This window comes from Schistocerca gregaria, chromosome 8 (genome assembly GCF_023897955.1).
Source record: "Schistocerca gregaria isolate iqSchGreg1 chromosome 8, iqSchGreg1.2, whole genome shotgun sequence".
Classification (NCBI taxonomy): domain Eukaryota; kingdom Metazoa; phylum Arthropoda; class Insecta; order Orthoptera; family Acrididae; genus Schistocerca; species Schistocerca gregaria.
The window spans coordinates 218,838,549-218,855,328 of NC_064927.1; the positions used below are offsets into that span (position 1 = coordinate 218,838,549).

Genomic DNA, 16,780 nt, shown 5'->3' on the forward strand with positions numbered 1-16,780 from the left:
GCCAGCTATGATAACAGCCATGCCGACACTGTGTAGGTACGGGATAAAAATCTGAGGGACGTGAATAACATATGCAAAATATGATGACAAGCAGATAGAAGAAGTTGAGAGTGTCAAATTCTTGGGATTAATGTTTGACAACAATGTCAACTGGAAGGGCCATACCACAGAACTGGTGAAGCGCGTACACAAATCTCTGTTTGCAATGTGAATATTGTCAGAAATATCTCATTTAAAAATTACAAAAATAACAAATTTCGCTTATTTTCATTCCAATATGTCATACGGAATTATTTTTTGGAATGAAACATGAAGCCAAGCTAAAGTTTTCCGAGTCCAAAAACGAGTGGTAAAAATTATTTGTGGTCTGGACTAAAGAACCACCTTCAAGTCCCTGTTTAGAAAGCTACGGTTACTAACAACTGCGTGCCCAAATATTTATTACACGGTGAAATTTGCCGTTAAAATGGTTCAAATGGTTCAAATGGCTCTGAGCACTATGGGACTCAACTGCTGTGGTCATTAGTCCCCTAGAACTTAGAACTACTTAAACCTAACTAACCTAAGGACATCACACACATCCATGCCCTAGGCAGGATTCGAACCTGCGACCGTAGCAGTCGCACGGTTCCGGGCTGCGCGCCTAGAACCGCGAGACCACCGCGGCCGGCTGCCGTTAAAAATGTATTTCTGTTACAAACCGACAACTCAGTTCATGTAATCAATATCAGGAATAAAAATAATCTCCAAAAAAATTAAAAATCAGTTACTTTCACCCGAAAGGTGTGCATTTTTGAGGAACACACGTTTTCAATATCTTACCAGCGGCCAATAAGAATTTAAAAACATGTTCAGTTTAAGAGGGCACTAAAGGAGTTACTTGTGGCCACCTCCGTACACTACCGAAATTCTTCGTAGAACCAAATGGTATGTGCACATTACTAACTTATTACATTTTTATTATTCATATGTGCAGTCTTCAAGAGGCTCAAGAGGTCGCTGTGGAAAAAGTCACTGACTGGAACCAAACGGACTTTATTATTAGAATACTACACTTTTCGGACATTTCCATCATCACATATCTTGGAACATCATGAAGCACATAGATACAAATGTGTTGTAATAACGATCATAAGCAGGCTCAGTGCAACATGACGTTACAGGATATCCGATTATGACAATGTCCGAAATGCGTAATATTGGAATAATAACGTCAGCCGCTTGCAGTCAGTAATTTTTTCCTCAGAGACCTATTCAGCATTTTGCAGATTGCACATATTTCTCAATGTGGTCGCATACCTCCATCGTGACTTCATGTCGCAGCTACGTTGATGTTCCTTGGCTACAGCCAGCCGGGGTGGCCGAGCGGTTCTAGGCTCTACAGTCTGGAACCGCGGGACCGCTACGGTCGCAGGTTCGAATCCTGCCTCGGGATGGATGTATGTGATGTCCATAGGTCAGTTAGGTTTAAGTAGTTCTAATTTCTACGGAACTGGTGACCTCAGCAGTTAAGTCCCATAGTGCTCAGAGCCATTTGAACCATTTTTTCCTTGGCTACAACAGCGTACAAATTATCGTAGGCACCTCAGTGTATTGAGCATTAACTTGTTCTGTGACGAATTCGTTATTAAGTTTTAAATGAAAATATTTTTAAGATTTTTAGATTTGTTCTACATCCCTTATGGCAATTTCGCTTGGTATCTGTGAAAAGTACATTTACATATATGTTGTTCTATGTAAGTATTTATTATTTGTTATTATTTTCTGAGATGTTCTGCATCCTAGAGGTTCTCCTCACTATCTAAAGTCATCTGAGCCTGAAAAAAGGACTTGTGTAATAGGAAATCGTCTCAAATCGTTCATCACTGGAAAGGCAACTGAGCATGATAAGGAATATGTGTGATTCTAGACAAACTATGCCAGGGAGACAAATTATGTTAGGAGCTTGCTCACCTTCTAGCTGCAGTTTATCGCTGGTAAATGGAGCAATGAACAATATCAAGCGGTGGAAGGAAGAGGAGCTAATTGACGTTTTCAGGAAGAGTCATCCTGAAGAATCACATAATTACATACGCTGTCTGTGAAAAAAAGTGAATCTCCCTTACGGTGAGGAGGAAACGAAATGACGTGTTGAGGATGTACGTGATGTTATTTCAGCTATTTCAACATCTTATCAGTATGACATTGCATTTCCTCTGGTCTGGATGCATATACTGATCCGTTTAGAAAAGGTGTCATAAAGCCGTTGCATCCTACCAGGGGCCAAGTTGGACCACAACTGTCATACCTGATTCTTGATATTCTGGATACTGACAGTAGAATGGGGTAGACGTTTAAGCTGCTTCTTCTGTCGGGGACAGATCTCGAGATCTAGTTGGCCACGTGAGTACCTCAAAAATACGCAGATAATTCACAGAGACATGTACCATGTGCGGAAAAGCATTGTCCTGGTGAAAAATGGCATCGCGACACTGTGCCATGAAAGGTAACACATGAGGAAGTTACTTGTCTGTGAATGACCGTTGCGCCGTCACAGTTCCTTCACCACTAACATCCGTGGCCGGAACTCATACCCTATGGCTCCCTACATCAACACAACAGGAATAACACCAATGTGCCTCTCAAAACATTGGAAGAATGGGACCTCTACCCATGTAGCCGCCAAAGTTGCCTACCATGGTCTTACAGGGTAGTCAGAAAAGCGAGTCGTTGCTGACGACAGTGTGACGCTATTCATCAGCAGTCCGTGCTTTCCGGTCACAACACCACTCCAAAGCAGCCATTCGTGTTGCGGTGTTAACGGCACGCTATGCATGGACGACAATTGCCCAATATGACTACTGCCAGTCTCCAGTCAATGGTGCAAGATGACATGGAATGTAGCAGTGTGTCCAGTTCTCGGATGGCAGGCGCAAATGTGAAGGGGCTACCATGTGCTGGTACACAGCGTGATGATTAGAAGTGGCCAACCAGAAGCTTGAAGACGAGTATGCCCAGTCTCACGTTCCCATACAATGCAGTATTGGGGCACTGACGTATCTGGGTGCTCCTCAAATCTACATATTACACGACTCGGCCGGTCGGCCAAAAGGAAGAAGGAAGGAACATTACATTTCAACGCCCCGTCAACATAACAGACGGAACACAAGCCCGGATTGTTTCAAGCATGGGGAAGGAGGTCGGCTGTCCCCCTTCAAAGGAACCATCGCGGCATTTGTCTGAAGTGATTTAATAAACCTACTGAAAATCTAAATCTGGGTGGCCGGATGGGTATTGGAATCGTCACGCTTCCAAATTGGACTCCAGGCTGCTGACCACTGCTCCACCTCCCTCGGGCCGGCCGGGGTGGCCGAGCGGTTCTAGGCACTACAGTCTGGAACCGCGCGACCGCTGCGGTCGCAGGTTCAAATCCTGCCTCGGGCATGGATGTGTGTGATGTCTTTAGGTTAGTTAGTTTTAAGTAGTTCTAAGTTCTAGGGGACTGATGACCTCAGAAGTTAAGTCCCATAGTGCTCAGAGCCATTTGAACCATTTTTGAACCTCCCTCGGTGGGCAAATGGAGATCCACAATAAGACCCCTTTCAAGCTCTGTCAGGTGCTGTTAATGCCGCCTCACACGAGTGCCTGGCGTCTTTGTGCCCATCACAGTGATGACTGAACATCTGACGCACTTCACGCTCCTTATGCTTGTACATCCTACCAGCCCAGTAAGAACACTAAACTCAAACAACGCTAGTGTACTCGGTGGCGGTTTACCTGCCACAGAGTATTGCAGGTCAAATCATTTACATATCCGCGAATGCCTATGGCGTATACGTGTACGGTCTTACAGTGACATCGCACTGTGTCTTTCGAGCTACACTTCTTTGGTCGGGCAGTCTAAGCACACTACCGACCCACCCTGACTTTCCCACGTGCAACACTAACGAAGAGAACACGACAAACATCGATTTCCCGGAAACGTCGCTCAGTGGAAGAGGCGTCAAAATAAGCGAACACACGCCTCGGCTATCAAATGGTTCAAATGGCTCTAAGCGCTATGGGACTTGACTTCTGAGGTCATCAGTCCCCTAGACTTAGAACAACGTAAACATAACTAACCTAAGGACATCAACACATCCATGCCAGAGGCAGCATTCGAACCTGCGACCGTAGCAGCCGCGTAGTCCCGGACTGAAGCGCCTAGAACCACTTTGTCACAATGGCCGGCGTCTCGGCTATCCGTAGATACTCCACCGTTTCTGAAAAAACGACGGTCAAAGTTTTCTAGGTACTTTATATGCCTTTTACGGAAGAATTGGTTCCACTGAAATGGTGGCACAATAGCGTCGCAGTTTCACGTTTTTTTTTTTTTTTTTTTTTTTTTTTTTTTTTTTTTTTTTTTTTTTCTCCCCGTATTCGAAACTCATTTCTTGTTTCTTCTTATTTTTAATTTTGTTTTTCATCTATCTACTGCCCGAACGTTTTCTAGAGTATGTTGAAAAAACATCGTCCTTATTCGCCTAGTAATTGCAGGTCTCGTGAATGATTTTATTAAAAAAAAACGAAGAAAAAAAAAAACAGAAATGAGAAAATTATTTGAAATTGTTTTCGGTGAAATTCCTGTAGTGTATCTTGGTTCATAATCAGCTGAAAAAGCTAGTTTCTAATGAAGTGATCTGTTATATGCGGTTTACTGCGTTGTTGTAGTTAATGCGTGAAGGCCGGCCGAGGTGGCAGAGCTGTTCTAGGCGCTACAGTTTGGAACCGCGCGACCGCTACGGTCGCAGGTTCGAATCCTGGCTCGGGCATGGATGTGTGTGATGTCCTTAGGTTAGTTTGTTTTAAGTAGTTCTAAGTTCTAGGGGACTGATGATCTCAGCAGTTAAGTCCCTTAGTCCTCAGAGCCATTTGAACCATTTAACGAGTGAAATCTTCATCAATGTCAACAACGTTTCTTTTCCGAGTGAAATTCGCAAGAGTAAATGTCAGTGTGCAAACCTGCCTGCGCGCTATGCTCGTGATGTTAGGAATTCCTATGTTTCGAATAGCTCTACGATCAGTATCATCCAAGGGAATGCAGCACATCTTTCTAGAGCATCTACATTTGAATAAACTATGAGATTAACATAAGAAACGACATAAGAATCAAATATAAGGAAATGAGAATTTAAAAGTTAGAGGCCTAATGATTATCACTGTGCGCTAAAAGGCCTTTAAATTACTTCGAAAATTGTGACCCTCGTTTTCTCAGAATCGGCCTAGTATCTACGGGTCATTTGAGACACGTGTTCGTTTATATGGTTCCTCTTCCACGTTCCACTCTTCGAAGTTTCTGAGAAATCGAGTGACGGTACTTACCATGTTCTCCTCGTAATTATCTACGGTCGGACGACTTCTCTGGCATAGCGGTAATAACTTATATACACAAACTTTCCTCGTGAATCAGTGTATTTATTAGTGGAAATCATCCCAAAGTAGTTCCTGAGATTAGCTCTCACATACAATCGGTAGAACGGGGAAGGGGACTTTAATTTTAATATGTATAGGTTCCGCTGAAATGAAATGTCGTGTGACTAGGGCCTCACGTCAGGTAGTCCGTCCGCCGGGTGCAAGTCTTTCGATTTGACGCCACTTCGGAGACTTGCGCGTCTATGGAGATGAAATGATGATGATGACAACACTATACACAGTCCCTGAGTGGAGAAAATCTCCCACCCAGCCAAGAATCGAACCCGGGCCCTTAGGATCGTCATTCTGTCGCGCTGACCACTCAGCTACCGGGGGCGGACTAGGTTCCGCTTATGTCAGTCTGCTGTAGAATTATGGAATACACTTTGCGCTCGTATATTATGATATTTTCGGAGATCGATATTTCCCAGAAGTGACAGGTAACATATTACGCTTCCAATATACGTCCCGCGAAAAGGCTATGACGAGTAATTTCGAGAAGTAAGAGAACATACGAAATCTTACCGCCAGTCAATCTTCCCATGCACCATTCTGGAATACGAAAGGAAAGGGTGGAAACTGTCGTGTTACCCACTTCCACAAAGTGTAGGATGCCTTGCGGAGGTAACAATGCTGGTCTGGAAATGTGTAGACCAACAGTTGTGAAAAAGTTAATTATGGTAATTATCTCAAGTATTATAACAGAAGTGCAGTTTCGGTGGAAATGGACGTGTTACAACCCCCCCCCCCCCCCCCCCCCCCACAAACCGTAGGATGCCTTGCGGAGTATAGATCGAGGTAACAACGCTAGTCTGGAAATGTGTAGACCCACAGTTGTGGAAAAGTTAATTATGGTAATTATCTTAAGTTTTATAACGTGTGCTTTTCCGATACAATTAGTTTGAGCATCATTTTGAATCTAAAATAGTAGAGTGTATCCCTGGAGGACTGATCAATATTTAGAGATATGACAGAAACGTTCATTCGAAGCAAAAAAGTCTACTAAACATGGTCTCTTTATGCATACCTTAAGCGCTATGAGCACTTGCTCGGTAGAAGAGATGTGTTTGTTTCACAATAGCAAAGATAAACATGTGCTCATATTTCTCAAGGGATGCGTTTAGTGTGAAATCTTAAGGGACTTAACTGCTAAGGTCATCATTCCCAAAGCTTACACACTACTTAACCTAAATTATCCTAAGGACAAGAACACACACCCATGCCCGAGGGAGGACTCGAACCTCCGCCGGGATCGGCCGCACATTCCATGACTGCAGCGCCCATAGACCGCTGGGCTAATCCCGAGCCGGATGCGTTTTAGTGCCCATGTTTAGCACATAATTTTTTCTTGTTTTGGTCCATTAAAACATCTCCCAAAATATGAAAGGCAAGGAGCTTGCAGTAGGAGAGATAATAATGATCCTTCCTGTCATATATATAACATGATGTGATAGGGGTCTTCAGGTACTCTCTTACATCGGACCAGGGCTATACACATACAGTAAACTTTTTACATCGTAGATATCTAAGAAATAACCATTTTAATATGACGAAATGGTTCAAATGGCTCTGAGCACTATGGGATTTCACTTCTGAGGTCATCAGTCCCCTACAACTTAGAACTACTTGAACCTAACTAACCTAAGGACACCACACACATCCATGCCCGAGGCAGGATTCGAAAACTGCGACCGTCTCGGTCGCGCGGTTCCAGACTGTAGCGCCTAGAACCGATCGGTCATCCCGGCCGGCTTTAATATGACTAATCGCATTGAAGTTATTTGAGTGTATGATGTGGCAATGTGAGTCAATAACACTGACTGTGAGTAATAAAGTTAATATTGTCAATAATTGTACTACTGCAGCTGCTCCCATTAATAGTGGTGATGATAATAATAATAATAATAATGAGAGTGGCAGATGGTGGCCATTTATGTTGGTATACCCTCTATACATTTACATGTATATAATTACTCTGCAATTAACACATAATTGTATAGTACAGAGACCATAGAACCATTTTCAGACTTCTTCTGCAGCGTTCCACTATCGAACACAATAAAAACCTAAATCTCTTATTTTATTAAGATGGCCATTTCATCCTATGTAAAATATTTTGACATTCGGCTGATGATCGAAATTTCGCGGAAAGATCTCACCGCAACGACAATCGTGTTTGTTTAAATGTTTGCCACACCGACTTTATTATCAAATCCGTATCACTCCCATATTCCATTAATTTAAATCGTGCTGTACTCCTTTGACGGTTTACGACGTCCTCCGCCAAACGCATCTGGTAAGGATTCTAACTGACAAGCACGTGACTTTCATGGACGTCATAGAACAGTTCGAAATCAAGATGTACGTGGAGGGGTTGCTGTTGGGAAAGTTATTGCCTGCGCTACTCTAGCGGGTAATTGGCTGGCAACAGCGAATCGGCAGATTCTAACTAGGGGTGACATGTTTTCCTGCAGCAGTATATAGATGCCGCCCGGTAGTTGGTTGGTTGGCAAACTCAGGTGACGCGTTGGACTGGGCTCGTTGGTTGCAAGTCGTCGGCCGATAGTAGCCATCCTCACTAATCGTGCTGTTCGGGCGTCCAGTTACTTCAGTAGCCTCCTATTTGGCGTTGCTGCACGCGTCACTGCCGGACAACGAAACGAGCCCGGTGGAAATTGATACGATGGCCACAGTCCTGATGCCGATCGGCTACTGCTGATTAGCTGTGCCGCACATCACATTCATGCACCGACCCGCGAGTGATATTCGTTCTCTAGGTTTTGTCAACACCGACATCACTGCACTCACATCGAACTTCATAAACGACTGTACCATGGAGAGCATCTACATATTTCTTCGTGGACCCCAACAGATTTCGGATCTTGCGGCCGGTTTGCAGTACTGGCTTAATTTCTCCATGCCCCAGCACCTTGCTTATGCGGTCTCTGACACGTCCCACGTAAAGGTAAGCGAGCTGTTCTGTTGCTTTCTTTGATTGTCTTTGTGCTGCTTTGCAGTTCTTGTTATTAAGCCCCCTCTCCACCGGAGGTAATGGACACGAACAAAAGCGAATGTGCAATTGCAGAGTGTTCGCCAGTGTTTGTTACAATTCGGTTGTATCTGTGAACAAGCGTTTACACCACAAGGAGCTAAAGAGAACACGAGTACACGAGCGTAGCCTCTGAATGCTGCGCTATTGTTTTTAGCCGCTAAAAATCGGCACTGTATAATTAGAGCCACGTCGCAAAATTCCGATTTTCACAGAGGATTATTTTGCGTAGTGAGAGCACTGTTTTTGACAAAATAACCAAAACAAAGTAGGAAAGGACGAATTTCGGTGTCACAAACGGTATATAAACTTGAAATTCGTGGGTGTAGTGCCCTTGAAATTCAATTGCATCTCCAGCTTTCTACATTATTAGTCTAAAACTTTGCACATGTCAGCTGATGCTCTTGGTTGGCTTCTCGTTACGACTGAGAAGGAAATTTAAAGGCACAACGCTAATTACCACTGGCCAATATAACCTGAAGTAAGGCTAGCATTTACGATCTGCCACACTGGAAACAGACATCTGCGTTGGTGATATATATAAAATAGTTTCTGATATCTGTAACATGTGCTAAGTACATCAAAGATTTTATCAGAGTACGTATAAGGAGGACATGTCAATAAAATTTGATTAATGAAGCTTTATGCGCATACAATCTGTCACGTAGGCTATTTGATAAAATCTGGTGTATAGTTTATTAGTAGATAGATAGCACGATCTCGGATAAATTATTTTTATTTATTGTCAAACATCTCTGACATTAGTGATAAATAAGCATTGCAATTACAGATATCAAGAACGTAAGCAATGAGAGTAAGGCCTTCCGTACACTTTAAATTTTAATCAGCGTAATGTACATCTTCGTACTCATTTACTTTCAAGAAACTTCGTTGTGCTTTTCCCTCTTAACAAAAGGACGTACGAGGCTTGGTTCTACTCACTCGGTTCCCGTCTGATGCAAGCATGTAAAGAATTAATCGTCCTTCTCGAGTACCCAGTACGGCTTTTCAGTGATTAGGAGGCTTTTTGACAATACTTTCCTTCGGCATTTTTGCTGCGGGTGTCTCGGATCAAATAAGCACGTACGATATCTATGTTCTTCTCTCAGCAATATTACATTCTTTTCGGACCATTCCATCATTCACGCCGCTAATGTGCGCAACAAAAAGGTAGACAAGATAGCAGACGAAGCTTTCCTGAACAGCCACCACCGAAACAGAACGGAAACTTCCTTTGACGATTCGCTGCCGGCCGGAGTGGCCGAGCGGTTCTAGGCGCTTCAGTCTGGAACCGCAGGACCGGTGCAGTCGCAGGTTCGAATCCTGCCTCGGGCATGGATTTGTGTGATGTCCATAGGTCAGTTAGGTTTAAATAGTTCTAAGTTCTAGGGGACTGATGACCTCAGATGTTAAGTCGCATAGTGCTTAGATCCATTTGAACCATTTGATGATTCGCAAAGACTGATAACTAGAACAGCCGGCCGCGGTGGCCGTGCGGTTCTGGCGCTGCAGTCCGGAACCACGGGGCTGCTACGGTCGCAGGTTCGAATCCTGCCTCGGGCGAGGGTGTGTGTGATGTCCTTAGGTTAGTTAGGTTTAAGTAGTTCTAAGTTCTAGGGGACTTATGACCTAAGATGTTGAGTCCCATAGCGCTCAGAGCCATTTAACTAGAACAACGCGAACGAACACAAGCGAATGTCAACCGAACGCGACCAAATACTTTGCTCATGCGTTCCTAGCGATTACAAGAATGAAAATTCTCCTTTGCTATTGGACATTCACGTGTGTTTCCTTCGGTATAAAAGCGTCTTGAGTGTACCCGTCTGCATGTAGTGTTGTCCAGAGCACGTTTAATTCATGCTGTGCGTTATCGCATCGCTTATTCAGTAAGCACGTGCACAGCATTCTTTTGTGTTGGATGATGGTGCGTCTCTCCATGCTGATATTTGAGTGTGTGTGCGTCCGTTATTACACGCCTCATGGCATCGTTTGTCACTAAATGTTTAATAAATTACCACGCCCCAGAAGTAAATCGCTCAGTCAGTCTCCATTTGCAGTCCGGACTGTTTTTGTGGAAGGTGTTGAGGCGCTGGTGAAACTTACGTAGTTGTGCTTCCCCATGCTGCCGTCTGACGCAAGTCACGTCCAAGTACCTCTACCAGTTAACGTGGGCGAAGCGGCGTGGACCTTAGTGCTGTTTGTCCGAAGCGTTCCACAAACACTTCGCTTGCTACAGAAGGAATAGCCCTGCCAGTTCCAATATGTTTAATGGCAGATACAGTGGCAAGTGTTTGTCAGTATTTTCTCCTGTAAGGCGTTGGTGGCCTCAGCGTTCGTAAACAACGATTTCGTGTAACAGCTGCCATTAGATCCGTGACTGTACTTACCACTCCAGAAAATCTGTATAAAATATGTTGAATCCTCAACAGATGACTCCAAACAACAAACGATATTATTCACATTGACACCAGATGTGGAAGGAGATTTTCCGTCTCTCTCTACTGGACTCCCGTTCTAATTTCTTCCCATGCACACTATGTGGCGTCCCTTTTTGTGCCTATCGATCATCCTAGCATAAGATTCTGCACTCTGTTTCTTAAATAAGAACTAAATCAAAGACTTGTCGAACTACGTATCCCACAAAAATTTAACTTTCCTAAGAGAATACTATGGCTGGCACAAGCAAATGCCTTCGACAAGGCACAGCGACCCCAATTGGCGATATTTTATCATTTGAAGATATTATATACTCAGAAATTCTATAAATATGTGAATGCGGACACTGGCGCTTTTGAAATCCAACTGTGATTGGTTAAGTATCCACTCATTATACAGGTGGGTGAGAACCATGGAGAACGTAAAGTTCTCAAAAATTTCACAAAATGATGTAGTTAAACTTGGCGGTAGTTGCTGACATCTATGGATCCACTCTTTTTATAGAGATGACTGACAGTAGCGTATTTCAGTCTTTCCGGGAAAACTCCTAGTTTAATGGTGGACTACGTAAGTGACTAATAACATTACATATTATAGGTTCACACCTTTTTAATGTCTTATTGGAGAAATTATCCACGCATATGAACTTTTATTTCAGATTTGGATGTGAGGTTAATTGTTAATTCATGTTCTCTATATCGCTTCTTCGATGTATTGTTTTGCTTTCTCTTCTGAACTATTTGCACCAACGTTCTCAGCCACTTTTAAAAAGTAATTATTAGAAATATCTGTTACATATGAATTGTGTTTTACAATTCTCCCTTTCTGCTTACAGAAATGATGTGCTCTTCTATAGTTTCTTCCCCTGCCTCTCTTTTAACAATATTCCACGTTTATTTTTCTATTTTATTTCGCACAATATTTGCTCACTCCTGGATTTTCTTACAACTTTTCTTAAATGTTACGCTACTGTTTATAAGAAATTCTCTCTGGATCATTACGTGTTCTGGCTTTTTCTGTACAAGTTCTTTTTTCGTTGCGAAGAGAGTGATACTGGAAGTGATGCAGGGTTTGACATTTCTATACATGCATTTAACTATCTTTAGGAAAACTATTCTCAAAAATAGATGCCAATTCACTAAGAAATACGTTGAATTTGCAGCTAGCGTTAGGGTCAATACAAACTTCAACTCAGTCAACATATTTAAATTTTCTTAAGAAAAAACTCTTTTGTAGTTTCTTATTTAATCAAATTCACTATTTTCTTTGACTGTTTTTGAACTGTACACGAAGTTAACTTATGAAATATAACTAACTGCCCGTCCGTTTACCAATGAATAACTATGTAGTTTTTCATTTCAGCTTGTATGAAATTATCATCTGTAAGGGTACTACCATCTTCAGGACCCGTTTAGGGAAATTTATAACTGGTACCAAATTACAAGCTGCTAAAGCACCTATAAATAACTTACGCTGTAAGATTCCTTCAAAAAATGTACGTTACAATCATCACAAATTAATAATACCTTCCTTCTGTCAGAATCACAATAAACAATTAAAGCATTTCATGAAAGTCCCCTGTTAGGCAGAGAAGACTAGTACACTTTAACTGTCCCAGTATTTGCTCACAAGCACATGATTCTGTACCATGATCTATAAATAATTTACTTATTTCTACATTTTATTTATTTTTCTTTTTTATGAATTAACTCCTCTTGTATTTTATGACTCAACTCTTCCTGTATCCATTTTGGATCTACGTAAATATGCAGCTAACTTACAACCACATTAAAATTTTCTATCCCTGTGGTTATCTTGTGTTGAGACAGACAAATGACATAAATTACTTGCCAATCACTAAATCTTACAAAGAAATTAACTCCCTTACTTAATTTTTATCCCCGCTCCCTTCCCCATCTACAAGTAGAGAACTCTCTTCATTATAAGAAGAGCTGGGTGTCTATGTTATTAGTTAATTTCCTTTAATGCTGTGTGTCTTAATTCTAAACCTGACCTCACGTCAATATCTCACCTGACCCCAGTGACCACAGGGATTTGCCTTTGAGTGCTGATGGTCTCCCTTATATTTTCTGTTAATAGATCTGCTAATTTGCCCTTAGACCTTCTGGTCAGGTGTAGACCACAAGAAGCATATCCCCACCTTCCTAGAGCAACTTCTAGAACAGCATCAATATGAGACATCCATCTGAAGGAGCTCGCTCAAAGTGTGTTTACTCTCTTCACATCAGAGTTTTAAGTCAGGACTGCTCACGGTGCCATGGAACCTCCACAAAATCCACATTTGTGTACTCAGTACGTGCTCCTATTTTTTCCCTGCAATCCTTAATACTGTCTTTTTAGCCAGGCTGTTTCCAGCTCCCTCATCTATCAACGACTGATCTTCTTTGTTAAAATCCTTACACATTTATTCTAAGTTTTCTGTTACCTGGCTAAGACTAGCACTGGGTTTAACAAAACTTGTGACCTGCTGTTCTGCATCTAAGTATTCCTGAAGCTGCTCTCCTACATCCCACCTATGTTTGTTACCTACCAGCAGAAATCTTCATTTCATGTTCGGTTTTTCAAACAACTTGACTGGAAGTTTCTTAACAATGTCTAACAGCGCCTCACATTTTCCTACATGGTAGCAAGCGAAATCTATTGCTCAACTCAGTTTCTAATTTGCTAAAAGAAATTCCACAGTCTGTCATTTGCTTGCCTCGTTATCACAGCACTACTTTTTTTTCCTCCCGCTATCATATTGGAAATTTCGCGTTTTATAACTCTTCGTATCTTCGTATCGTGTTCCTCGATTTTCCGGTATTACTGGCATAACCTACTGTTCCGGGGAATAGGCCCACTGTTAACTCAATTCTCTTCCTCTCCGCAACCGCCCCAAAGAAACAATAACCTACAATTTTCGCAAAAGACTCCCTGTTTAACTAATCTGCGGTAACATCCACACTTACAGCATATGGCTAATTGAATTAAGCGCTAGATATTTCATAAAATTACAACTGAAGACCCAATAAAAAAATTATAGTTTTTACACTGTTTTATCTTCTTTCATCCAACACTAACACACTAATGCAATTACACTTATATTGTGTATATAACATCAAGATACACCTAAAAGTACCTTTTAATGTCTTATTTATTTACTTGTTTATGACTTTGTAGTTACCAACAAATTTGCTCAAAAATGGCTCTAATGGCTCTGAGCACTATGGGACTCAACATCTGTGGTCATCAGACCCCTAGAACTTAGAACTACTTAAACCTAACTAGCCTAAGTACATCACACACATCCATGCCCGAGGCAGGATTCGAACCTGCGACCGTAGCGGTCACGCGGTTCCAGACTGGAGCGCCTAGAACCGCACGGCCACACCGGTCGCCACGAATTTGCTGGCACTGTGTTTAAAACGAATTGGCTGCTGTGCGTCGCAGGATAAAGATGTGTTCCGTGCAGTACGAATGTACGGCTGTCTGGTTTGGTACTTACATTTCCAACTCTTCTAGGAATGCTTTTGATTCCTTATACTGACACATAATTGGGTGGATATTTCTGTGCTACTTCTGACAGCGTTGACATGGATTTCACGTGTATTGGCATTATATACGTGTAGTTGTTTAATCTAGTTGTTAAATACATGTTCTCCATTTATATTGTCAATTAACGTGTTCTTGTCCTGAGTATGTCCCTGTGGCGGACTGATATTCTAGTGGTCAGTCACTTGTCTGAGTAGCACTGCTGTAGACAGACCAGTTGTGACAAGCAACGACGAACATCTCTCTCGTAACGTAAGTACAAATCATCTCTCTCTCTCTCTCTCTCTCTCTCTCTCTCTCTCTCTCTCTCTCTCTCTCTCTCTCTGTTGTATTCTTATACATTCTTTTATGTATCCAGCGTGGAAACTAAAAATTCAGCTGTTTCTCGAGAATTGAGTGTAGGACAGCAAAAGAACTTGTCTGAACTTTCACAGGCCTTTCATTCACATGGCAGCAACACTATTTATTCCAGATGGAAAGTTTCCCGGAGCTAGAGCAGTTCAGCGTTTAAACGATTCCACATGCATGTAACCTGCGTCTCTCCTGCGAGTTTTTTTCCTCCCTCTAGCGCGGCAGAACGAAGCACGAAATAAAATTTTCCCTTTTCCGCGCGCATAAATAAGGCTTAAAAGGTGAATTAATGCAGATCAAAGAGCCAATTAACAAGGCCGCCGGCCAGCTTAATGAAAGCACTGGAGTGCCGCTTGGGTTAGGGTATTGCAGCTTGCTGGTGGAAGGGGGGCGGTAGGTGTGTGAGTAGGGAGGGTGGAAGGTGGCGGGTGAGCAATACGGAGTGCGTCAAGAACGGCTGGATTTTTTCATCAATTCTACGTCCCCCGTATCGAATTTTTATAACGTGTAGTATTATTCCCAAAACCGTAACCAGTGAAAATCATAGTCAGTTCCAGAATGCAGGGATTCTCAGCCGGTATTTGTGTAATTGCTGTTATTTGTTTTATGGCCGTGGTCCAAGGCACAATTCTCCTGCTAAGGTTTCGTCTTCCGCTGCTGCAGACATCATCAGAGGCTTTAACGACTCTGAAAGCATTCAGACTCGAACAAGCCCATGAAGCTGAACAGTTTATAAGTATCCACGAAACTTTATATTCGTGACGTCATCAGACCATTCCCTCAGATTGCGGAGTCTCGCCGACGTATGTTATGGGACTTTTAGTGGGGCACTGTTTCTTTTATTTAGCTCTAAGGCACACGATTTGTCTCATTTCAGTGTTTCTCCTCTTCTGTTGAAATTGTTTTTGTGCTTTTGAAAAAAAAAAAAAAAACAGGCTGTAGTGATGAGTGCCAGCCGCGGTAGTCTCGCAGTTCTAGGCGCGCAGTCCGGAACCGTGTGACTGCTACGGTCGCAGGTTCGAATCCTGCCTTGGGCATGGATGTGTGTAATATCCTTAGGTTAGTTAGGTTCAAGTAGTTGTAAGTTCTAGGGGACTGATGACCACAGCTGTTTAGTCCCATAGTGCTCAGAGCCATTTTTTTTTTTTTTTTTTTTTTTTTTTTTGTAGTGATGGGGCGTCCTGTGATGATTATAGTGAAACTACACAGTGTTCGAAGTATTTATACTCAGCGGTATTTGCGGGAATATAAGTTTATTCCTTTGGTTTGCAGTAGTTAGTTATTCCTTGGTCTTAAATAATAAATGTCCTACACTATTTCGATACATCGCTTTATCGCTTCTAGTACCCTAGTATAACGGAAATGCGCAACAAACTAAAGGGGAAGTTTTCCTGCCATTCGTAAACATTGTCACAGATCGTATCAGCAAAGCACATAGGAAGCACGGTATTGATACAGTGTTTAAACTCAACAGAAAGGTACGCGAATATTGGAAAGCTGCAAAACATCCACGTCTGCAGCTTCCCACAGCACGAGTACACAAAATCTCATACACTTGCTGACAGAGTACATAGGAAGTACAAAGAGGAGCATTAAGTCCGCCTTAAGGAACACAAGAGCAATTGTCGCCTGAGCAAGACGGATAAATCAGCAGTAGCAGATCATGCCGTAGGATCGGGAAATCACCAAATACGTTTCTCCGGCATTGGGATTTTACCAATATCTAGTAATTATCACGCTAGGATGTACAGAGAGGGCACAGAAATTCAAAAGCACAAAAAAAATCAACAGAAAACAAAGAGAACTCAAATTAGACAAACACTGAGCCTCAGTGCTGCATAAAGCAAATGGCCCGAACTCTTCAAAGCAGACGTAATCTTAAGGTCGTTCGACACCGGCGTAGCCTATCTCGAGCTACGCCTTCGTAAGACGGTGCAGTATATACCACGTATCCCGACTCGG

General features: G+C 42.4%; 1 protein-coding gene across 2 annotated transcripts in view; it reads left to right on the forward strand.

Annotated features, from left to right (window-relative positions):
* Positions 1-16,780, forward strand: part of LOC126283934 (synaptotagmin-7-like) — a 451,578-nt gene that overhangs the window by 202,635 nt on the left and 232,163 nt on the right. The window contains exon 1 of one of the 2 annotated variants that reach the window (XM_049982321.1): positions 7,972-8,395. The exons of the other annotated variant lie outside the window; for it this stretch is intronic. Coding sequence (XP_049838278.1) covers positions 8,174-8,395 — 222 coding nt within the window. The 5' untranslated portion in view covers positions 7,972-8,173. Of the gene's footprint in view, positions 1-7,971; positions 8,396-16,780 lie in introns of those variants that run through there. 2 annotated transcript variants of the gene reach the window in all.